This window comes from Micromesistius poutassou (genome assembly GCF_964030765.1).
Source record: "Micromesistius poutassou genome assembly, chromosome: 13".
Taxonomy (NCBI): Eukaryota; Metazoa; Chordata; class Actinopteri; order Gadiformes; family Gadidae; genus Micromesistius; species Micromesistius poutassou.
Genome location: NC_140283.1, coordinates 14120057 through 14130344, shown reverse-complemented (window position 1 = coordinate 14130344; position 10288 = coordinate 14120057). Strand labels below are relative to the sequence as shown.

The 10288-nt window shown below is 47.8% G+C and overlaps 1 protein-coding gene across 1 annotated transcript in view; it reads left to right on the top strand.

The window, feature by feature from the left end:
* The window catches only part of LOC311357241 (methionine aminopeptidase 2-like), a gene marked incomplete at both ends in the record, with an annotated part of 9685 nt that extends 3416 nt beyond the window's left edge, over positions 1–6269 (top strand). Inside the window, 7 exons of the mRNA XM_084477152.1 lie at positions 411–572; positions 1042–1223; positions 2010–2104; positions 2491–2587; positions 2940–3043; positions 5376–5491; positions 6017–6269. Coding sequence (XP_084333278.1) covers positions 411–572; positions 1042–1223; positions 2010–2104; positions 2491–2587; positions 2940–3043; positions 5376–5491; positions 6017–6269 — 1009 coding nt within the window. The remainder of the gene's footprint in view (positions 1–410; positions 573–1041; positions 1224–2009; positions 2105–2490; positions 2588–2939; positions 3044–5375; positions 5492–6016) is intronic.
* Positions 6270–10288: the final 4019 nt, after the last annotated feature.

Below are 10288 nucleotides of genomic sequence, written 5' to 3'. Positions count from 1 at the left end.
GTGTGTGTGTGTGTGTGTGTGTGTGTGTGTGACTGTGTTTGCACATGTGTGTTTGCGCGCGCGCGCGTGTGTGTGTGTGTGTGTGCATCTATGTGTGTATGCATGTGTGTGTGTGTGTGTGTGTGTGTTTACGCATGTGTGTGCCCTGTGTGGGGGGGGGGTTGATTTTTTACTACGCAGCAGCAATTTGTTCTGACACATTTTCCCTCCGCGCTAGAAAAGTCACTTTCCCTCCCCAGCACGGCAGCAGCCTGCTCCTCATCAGATATCACATTACTCCACATTTGCATAATGAGTCAATAACACCTTCCCCCTATTGCATACCTGTCCGCCCCTTCATCAACCCCCCCCTCCCCCCCCACCCCCACCCCCCACCCACCCTCCCCTCCCCCCACCCTACTCTCCGCCAGGCGCAGTGCAGCATGGAGGACCACCAGCGAGGAGAAGCGGGTGCTGGATAAGGCCAACGAGGAGATGTGGAGTGATTTCAGGCAGGCGGCCGAGGCCCACCGCCAGGTCCGGGCCTACGTCCGGACCTGGATCCAGCCGGGCATGACCATGATCGACATTTGGTGAGATAAACGGGAACGAATTAGAACGACGTTTGCATCTGAATCGGCTCGCTTGAGGAATTTGACAGTGTAATGCTTGGTTCAATTTTTCACTTCAACTCCTCCGCATGGAGATTCAGTGGCTTTGTCCCCTAGCTTACTAAGCAAATAATCATTATATTTATACTCAAATACTTATATATTATTATATAATATTTATATATTTATTTATATAATTATTTAATGAATAAATATTCATTAACCAGACCTTTTAATCCAAAGGGACTTTAAAGTGAGTTTGATAAGCTGAACTACAATTAATTTTTTTATAATAATACCATAGCGAGTGAGACTAAATTAAACAGTGTTGTTTACTTCCTTCCCTCCCTTCCCCTCTTTCTGTTTCATCTGCCCATGACCCTTCCGCTTACCGTGGTCCTCACCCCTTTCCCGGCCTGGAATCTTTGCGCTGCTCATGGGCACCCGGCAGCGAACGCCTGGAGGACTGCTCCCGCAGGCTCATCAAGGAGAACGGGCTGCAGGCCGGCCTGGCCTTCCCCACCGGCTGCTCCATCAACCACTGCGCGGCCCACTACACCCCCAACGCCGGGGACCCCACCGTGCTGCGCTACGACGACGTCTGCAAGATCGACTTCGGAACGCACATCAACGGTACCGACGCTCCCGGACGGACGGACAGACGACGCGTTGAACGGATGAAATCGGATTCAAAATGATTCGTACAGTGCATGTTTTTCTAAATAAGAATAGCGATGTGCTTGACGGGAAAAAATACACCTGAATTAAATGGTCAAATGAAGATAAACACTAACACTTCACTTTACGAAATTTGAAAACATAAAAAGGCTGAGCAGTACAAAGGAAGAGTGCAACACTGCCGCTTTACAATCACCACTTTATTTTCTGGAGGTTATCAGAGAGTTTCAGGGATGCTTCATCATTACTCTGATGAAGCCCTAGTGCCGAAACGTCAACACGCCAGAAAATAAAGTGGTGATTGTAAACCGGCAGTGTTGCGCTCTTCCTTTGTACTGCTCAAAATTTGAAACCTTGCAAAAAAAAATCTTCCAAGGTGTGCAGGCCCTCTCTAAACTCTGTAAAACATAAAAAGGCAAAAATAAACGAACAAACAAGATCTGAAAAGAAAATAGAGGAAAACTAAATGAGAGAATAATTGTCCAGCAGTGAAAGCAAGGCGAGCGTCAGCGCCTCTGTGTCGAGGTCCATATGGTGTAAACCCAGCATCCCCATTCCGCTAATCTGCTTATTCAGCGACACTCCAGCGTCGGCTGGAAGTATTAATTAAGCCGCCCCTTTGGGCGCACGTGGCCGTCCGTCAGAACCCTTATTGAACGGATGCTGTGAGATAAAGTTGTGTACGCGCCGGTGCGTCACACGGCCAGGATGATAACGTGTGTACGCCTTGATGCCCCACAGGTCGGATAATCGACTGTGCCTTCACCGTCACCTTTAATCCCAAGTACGACAGGCTGCTGGAGGCTGTGAAGGATGCCACCGACACCGGCATCAGGGTAACACCGCTCGGGAAAATTGAAAAACACCCTTCCCGCCTGCCGCTCCATAAATCGTGGTCACCGCAAAGAGACTCAGGACCCGGCGATGATTTAACTTGTCACCCCTGTCACAGTCTCTCAGGCCCTACTTACCCGTGTCTGTGTAAACGCCTCTCTCTCTCCTTGTCTCTCTCTCTCCCTCTCTCCTTGTCTCTCTCTCTCTGTCTCTCTCTCTCTCCCTCTCCTTCTCTTCTTGTCTCTCTCTCTCTCCTTGTCTATCTCTGGCTCTCTCTGTCTCTCTCTCTCTCTCTCTCTCTCCTTGTCTCTCTACCTCTCTCTCACTCTCTCCTGGTCTCTCTCTCTCTCTCTCTCTCTCTCTCTCTCTTTCTCTCTCTCTCCCTCAGTTTGCAGGGATTGATGTGCGCCTGTGTGACGTGGGCGAGACCATCCAGGAAGTCATGGAGTCGTACGAGGTGGAGATCGATGGGAAGACCTACCAAGGTAGTGTTATACGGCGCTGTTTATTTTTGGATTTAGCAGGAAAACCTCATTCCAGTGGCTCGTGGTGAATGTGTATTCCTTTAGGAGCAGGTAGAGGTTGATCTTGCTCAAGGGTGCCTATACAGGTAGACCGTGCACACTGGGATTTGAGCCCAGTGCCTTTAAGCTAATGAAGTAAGACCGCTTAACCGCTTGAGTACCCGGCCCCCTGCTAATATGAATATTATGATTAGCATCCATCCTTCTCAGATGACTTAAATATTATTATGAGGGCATGCATCACCTCTTTGCTGATCACAGATCAGGCCACAGAGCTTTGTTCAACACCCAGGTTTGCTGTGTTCTTTTGCAGTGAAGCCTATAAGGAACCTCAACGGCCACTCTATTGGTCAGTACCGGATCCACTCAGGGAAGACCGTGCCCATAGTGAAGGGTGGAGAGGCCACCAGGATGGAGGTTGGTACAAAACACTCCATTCATTGGCTACTGGCATGGTAACACTTTCCAATGACGATCCATTCATTCATGAACTAACCATTAATTAACATATGTAAATGAAGTCATAAGCATTATTGTTTAGCATTAGCATAAGAGTTAGGGTCAGTGGGTTAACGGGGTATATAATAGTTAGTTAACATTAGAACAACATAAGTCAACGTAACACCATAAGCTAATCATAACTAATGACTAATCATAAGTAAAGTGTTTATTTACTGTAAGTGTTCACCTAACACTGCATCAACAAATGTGAATGAATCGTTCAATAATGTACCCTTATTGTAAAGTGTTACCAATCACATTTGTGCAAGGACTGGATCCCGGAAAAGGAAAGTGTGATCCAAAGCCAACGTTAATTTATCGACGTGTCGGCGATCAAAGTCCTTCTTTACGGCCTGACCTTGATGATGCAATAAACATGCCTTTAAAAATGTTGCATTACGAGTGCAGCCGCACTAAGTGTGGGATGGCTGGAATTACAACTGAGCACAGGGAATGCTCGCATTTATCGCCGCCGCAATCCTCCACCCGCCCTGTTTGGCAGTTTAATTACACCATCAATGGCATTACTGGCCTTGTCCTGTATCAACACCTTCAGGGGTAATAATACCACTGAAGGAGAATTGTGTTATAGGAACAATAACACTGTTAAAGTTAACACACTCCCTATCCTCGTGGTGAACGGAGAGAGAGAGAGAAAGAGAGAGAGAGAGAGAGAGAGAGAATGAAATAGAAAGAAAGACAGCGAGAGAGAGAGAGAGAGAGAGCGAGAGAGAGAGAGACAGAGGCAGCGAGAGAGAAAGAATGAAATAGAAAGAAAGACAGCGAGAGGCAAGAGAGAGAGAGAGAGAGAGAGCGTGAGAGAGAGAGAGACAGAGGCAGCGAGAGAGAAAGAGAATGAAATAGAAAGAAAGACAGCGAGAGAGAGAGAGAGAGAGAGAGAGAGAGAGAGAGAAAGAGAGACGTCCTCGCTGGTTTCAGTCAGACGCAGATGTCGAAATAAACTTCCTGTGGCAACATCTGTGATGTCACTGAGTTTTTTTTGCTGCACAGCTGCGATGCCAACACTGTTTGGACCGAAGTGAGGATTTTAATTGGCACGCTGCTGACTCAAGCTTTTTACCTGATGGCACTTGAGTGTGTGTGAGTGTGTGTGTGTGTTCCCAGGTATGTGTGTGTCTGTCTGTTATGGCGTGTGTTTATAGGTTTATGGGTGTGTGTGCATGCTTATTTACGTTTGTGTGTGCGTGTGTGAATGCCTGTGTGTGTGTGTGTCTGCACATGCTTGTGTGTGTGTGTGCACGATTGTTTGTGTGTGTGTGTGTGTGCGTGTGTGTGTGTGTGCGTGCGTGCGTGCGTGTGTGCGTGTGTGCGTGGTCCGGTGGGCATGCTGACGACGCAGCTCGTCGCATTGTGTTTTTTACAAGCCAAGGTGTGCTGCCGTAACAGAGCCGTTACCTCTCCGTTGTGGTCCGGGGGGGGGGGCTCTCGTCTGGAGTGGCAACTGGGCGGGCCACATGGCTGCCAGCACTCTGACTGATTATCCAGAGAGAGAGAGAGAGAGAGAGAGAGAGAGAGAGAGAGAGAGTGAGAGTGTCGCAGTGTTATCAGCTAATCCCACAGAGACGTATGCACAACAGCCATGCAGTGATACGGTTGCAAGAACTCCCCCCCCGCCCAGCCGCTGAAGCACGCGTAACAGATAGGCCACCCAGAGAGGCAGGGGGGGTGGGGGGGGGGTAAGCGTCGAGGAGACAAGAAAGACGCGACCGTCGTTAATGGACTGCACACCAACCGTGTTCAGCATTCTTCAGCCCGGCGTCTTGAGTTATGAGTCCATTTACGACTCCGGCCCCTGGAGGAGGAGAGAAAAGGTCATCCCACGGCCAGCAGGGGGGTTTTCTCGTCTTCTTTTGTCGCTATATTTTCAGTGACCTCCGCTGGCGTGATCTCATTTAAGTTCCCCCCCTCGAGGTTTAATGAACGCTGGAACAGCACAGGCTGATCCTGAAACGTGGTTTTAAACCATGTGAGATTGACAACAATTGACTGAAACTCAGGGACAGACCGGGTCAAAAATTTGGCCCGGGACGTTGGGATGGAGATGGCCTTTTATGAGACGACGGGAATAGCGTGTGTAGAATTTTGCCACTGTGTAAAAAAATAAAAAAACGAGTCCTTACCTGTGGATATGTGCACTGCAACTACATGTCAACGTTGGGATGTGCTGAACACATCACACAATGAAACGTCAACGTCTTCCCCCCCCGTTGTGTCGTCCTGCCCTCAGGAGGGGGAGGTCTACGCCATCGAGACGTTCGGCAGCACGGGCAGAGGAGCGGTCCACGATGACATGGAGTGCTCGCACTACATGAAGAACTTCAAAGTGGGCCACGTGCCCATCAGGTGGAGCCCTCCCTTACTCTTCTGTCCTTGTCTGCGTCTCGGTGTTTGAAGCAGGATGTCCATTGTGGACGTTGTTTTTGTGGCCATGTGGCACACTGCGTGCTCTCACCTTATGTGTCCATTTTTTGCAACACTTTTTGATCATTGGAATGCTTAGTTCAAGTGTATATATTTACATTCACGTCCTGTATTACTGTACACATTTATACATTTATCATAATATAAATATACACCATTTGGTGGAAGTTTTTATCTCCTCAAATTGACATGCATTCTTAGCATGAACTGAACCTCTCACGCACCCTGGCAGTGTGAACGCCATGCTGAGCTGGTCCCCTCCTGTATGGCTCAGCTGGGATCAGTAGAGCCACACAGGAGGACCGTATTGGGGAGGAATCTACAATTCCTCAACCGATTCTGAACGACTCCTTCTCTAACCCCTCCTGTGTGTGTGTGTGTGTGTGTGTGTGTGTGTGTGTGTGTGTCTGTGTCTGTGTGCGTGTGCGTGTGTGTGTGTTCTCCCAGGCTCCCCAGGGCCAAGCATCTGCTGAACGTGATCAACGAGAACTTCGGCACGCTGGCGTTCTGCCGGCGCTGGCTGGACCGCCACGGCGAGAGCAAGTACCTGATGGCGCTGAAGAACCTGTGCGACCTGGGCATCATAGACCCCTACCCCCCGCTGTGCGACACCAAGGGCAGCTACACCGCCCAGTACGAGCACACCATCCTCCTCCGGCCCACCGCCAAGGAGGTGGTGAGCCGCGGGGACGACTACTGACCCCCCCCCCCCTCCCACCTCCGGGGACCGGAACCAGGCCCCCAGGGGCCCCCCAGGGCGACAGCACACGACACAATTATGCAATTATTATAATACCCAGTGAGCCTTTGGAATCGCTCCCTCGCTTGCGTGGCAGATCTTTCTAGATCATGTTTTTAGATTTAGGACGACGAGAGACTCCGGGTGTGGTGGTTGCTTGTGTTTATTTATTTATTTTTTTCTTTCTTCAAAGGATCAAGCCAAGTATTAAAAAAAAAGATAGACATATTGTAGAGCAAAGCTTAGCGGCGTCTTAGTTAATCCATTGCTGTACTGCTTTTAGAAGATATGCAAATGAAACCTATACAAAGATTAAAGCAAAAAATAATACAAGGGCTTGGCCAACGCCGTCCCCCAGTGTTACGCGCCCATTGTGGATTCCGAGGAGAAATATTGAATGTTATGAAACGATTTATATTACTAGATTTCGTTGCTCTATTTTAATTTGATGCAGTTTTCTAAGTAATAAATCGGTTTGAATCTTATTTTAAATCCCATCTCATTATTTCATCCTGTGAAATCCAATGCTACCTAAAAATACATCAACAACTTGAAGAATGAAGAATGAAGAATTCTACCTTTCAGCCAACGGAGGGCAGTATTTAACACATTATTATCCCCGCAGCTGAATATATACATAAAGGCCAACGATAGCAATCGACTTGTAGCATGTAGAATCTCATGTAGAATCTCCCTATGAAATATTAAAGACACCATTTCGAATGAAGAATGACCCACATATCGTGCGGTTTCCCCGCTGCCATCAATTCTCCTCATAAACTCCACATGTAGGACACACACGGGCAGTATCATCACAGAACGTCTCTGGTGATTTCAGACTGCATTAGCCGCTGCAGACTTTAATACCTCTATGTCCTTTACATGTTCACCGCCGGCCATTACTCTCAGTCGTGGGAGGTCTCTGTGACAAGGACACTGAGGAGGAAGATGATGATGATGATGATGCTGATGATGATGTTATATTTGAAAGAATTCATCATGTCTCCGTACAGGCTGTTTTCCCAATTCCTTGGAGACAACCTGGAAACTATTCTTAACTTTGGCCTGGCTCAAAAATGGCCATCTGAACTGGGCGGGTTGATGCCACCGCCTGATTTGGCAGCATATTTATTTTAGGGTGTTAGGGGGCTGCAGAGGTGTATAACACTTGTCATCCATCTCTCTCTCTCTCTCTCTCTCTCTCACTCACACACACATGCATGCACACACACACACACACACACACACAAAATGGGTGAAATGAAGTGCAGATCTGAAGCTATTCAGACATTTCGGGCTACTAAACAACGGGACAATGATCCCCTTATAAATGATGAGTCTAGTCTGGGTCGGTCCCAGTAGGACGGTTGTTGGTTCAAGCCCCTATGTCAACAGTCTGTGCAGGAGCAAGATGCTTCCTGAGTATCAATGAAGGACCCTGCCCTCCTGCAAAAGAGAAATGGCTGTGAGTGCTAAAATGTAAAAGTACGTCCAGAATTATTTTTATGAAATGTGGTGACAACTCCAGTGAAGGGGGGTAACACTGCTGGTGCCCTGCGACTGAGGGGGTGAAAGGTTAGCGTGTCGGGGTCTTGTCCTGCAGCAGGCTGGACAGGAGCCCAGCCTCTAGAAGTGTTGGGATTAAGAGCACTTATTTCTTTAATGTCTTTTTATTTCTCCCTTTTGCACCCTGACTCCCCCTCCAGGAGTTATTTGTTCTGACCTGCAGTCCCAGTCTCATGCCAAGGACAAGCACACACACACACACACACCCACACACACGCATTATCTCACACACACAAGCACGCGCGCGCACACACACACACACACACATATACACACACACACAAGCACGAGCCAAAGCACATGCACACTCACACACACACACAAGCGCCCACACACACACATGTGCACGCACTCACAAGGAGGGCTCAAGTGTCTGCACATACAGACATGAACACGAGCACACACACACACACACACCTAGCGTGAGAGAGATACCAGACTGTAGCAACATTGTGAAGTTGATTCATTCATGATTTATGGTCAATAAAGGTGAGAACACAACAAGGATAATTTAGTCTGTGCCTTTGCAAGCACTCGAGGTTCATAGATCACGGAGAAACGGATGCCTGGTAAGACAAGTCACCTTCCTTCTGGCTCCTTTCTTGACCAAAAATAATAATCACTTTAATAATAATAAAAGCAATATGTCGTCATAACTTTGTTTAAGGGAGTTAGACAGTTTGGGACATAGGGAATGATTATAACATAACCTGAATAAATACACATGTTCAAACGTTCTCGTTTGGAAAACTATGTTTTTATTAAGGGTAGAGGGTTATAATCAGGATCAGGTTAAAAATTTAATATATATATTCAAAGTCAATATTTAGATAGTCTGTGCCACCTTTTCAAACAACTAATAAACAACTGTACACAAGATTGTGCATGCAGCAGAACGGCCTGAAGAAGAATGTATTTTTGTTTGTGGTAAAAAAAAAGAAGAGAACAGAAATTGTGCAGTGTCCAATCAATCGCTCTAGTTCCATGAGTCATCCTTTCATTTCCCCAGCATGCGTCCAGTACGTCATCCGCTCCATCCTACACCACACTTGCGTTGCATAATGTGCTTCAATTTATCCATCCATCCATTCACCCTCCCATTCATCCGTCCATTCCTCCATCCGTCCACACATTCATCCATCCATGCACCCATGATCCATCCATTGATCCCATCAATCCGTCCATTCATCCATTTATCAATTCATCCCTCCATGCATCCGTACATTCATTCATCCAGCCATCATCCATCCATTGATCCATCTGTCCTGCATCAATCCGTCCATTCATCCATCTATCTATCAAGCCAACCATCCAAGCCATCCAGCCAACCATCAATCCATCATTCAACCATCTATCCATTCATCCATCTATCCATCCATCCTTCAATTCAGCCAACCATCAATCCATCATTCAACCATCTATCCATTCATCCATCTATCCATCCATCCTTCAATTCAGCCAACCATCAATCCATCATTCAACCATCTATCCATCCATCCATCTATCCATCCATCCTTCAATTCAGCCAACCATCAACCCGTCATCCATCCATTTATCCATCCGTTCCTCCATCCATCCGTCTATTCATCCATCCACCCACCCGTCTGTCGCTTCATCCAGCATACTAGATGAATCTAGTCCCGAATACGAGTCTCACGTCTCCCCCTGTCCCTCTCTGCGCCCTCTGACAGAACAGGTGTGCGTTGTGGCTGTGGAGAGCACTAAGTGAAGGGTTCATATATTTGGAAGGAGATTAGAAAGCCCCAGCCCATCATTCGGCTAATTGAGTGGGTGTAATAATCGCTGCTAGGAAGTGCAGAGGGCTGAAGGTGAAATATTGTCCAAACAAAGTACGGGTTGTAGGCTTCCAGCTGTTAATAAGGTAAACGTCCACTCGGAAGGACCCACATGAAGACGTTGGCCCCGACTCAAAGCTTTCCCCCGAGCAGAGACAAGGATCAGCGACTCAGCACAAAGCTGGCGGATTGTCTACGTGAGAGACAACTAATGAGGCACTCACCCAGGGCAGCTCTCCATCCAGCCTGCCAGCCAGCCAGCCGGCCTGCCTGCCAGCCAGCCAGCCAGCCCGGCTCCTGCACTGCGAGCGATAAAGATTGTGCAGAAGGGAGTGATTTTCCATTTCCTTTGTGTCCAGCCGACCTGGGCTGAGAAGAGGGCAGGTATACAGCTGCCCTGGGATGCCCCGGGCCTCTGGACACAGCCCCGTCCCTCCCTTCAGCATCCCCATCTGGAGCATCTTGTGAAAGACCATCTTCACCTCCCCCTCCACCTCAGAGAGTCAAGGGTTTTTATTTGTCACGTACTCATACAGGATGTGCAGTGAAATGTTTGTGTGATATACTCTGTATTTTCTGTGCTTAAAAAAATAACTAAAATACAATCTAATACTAATA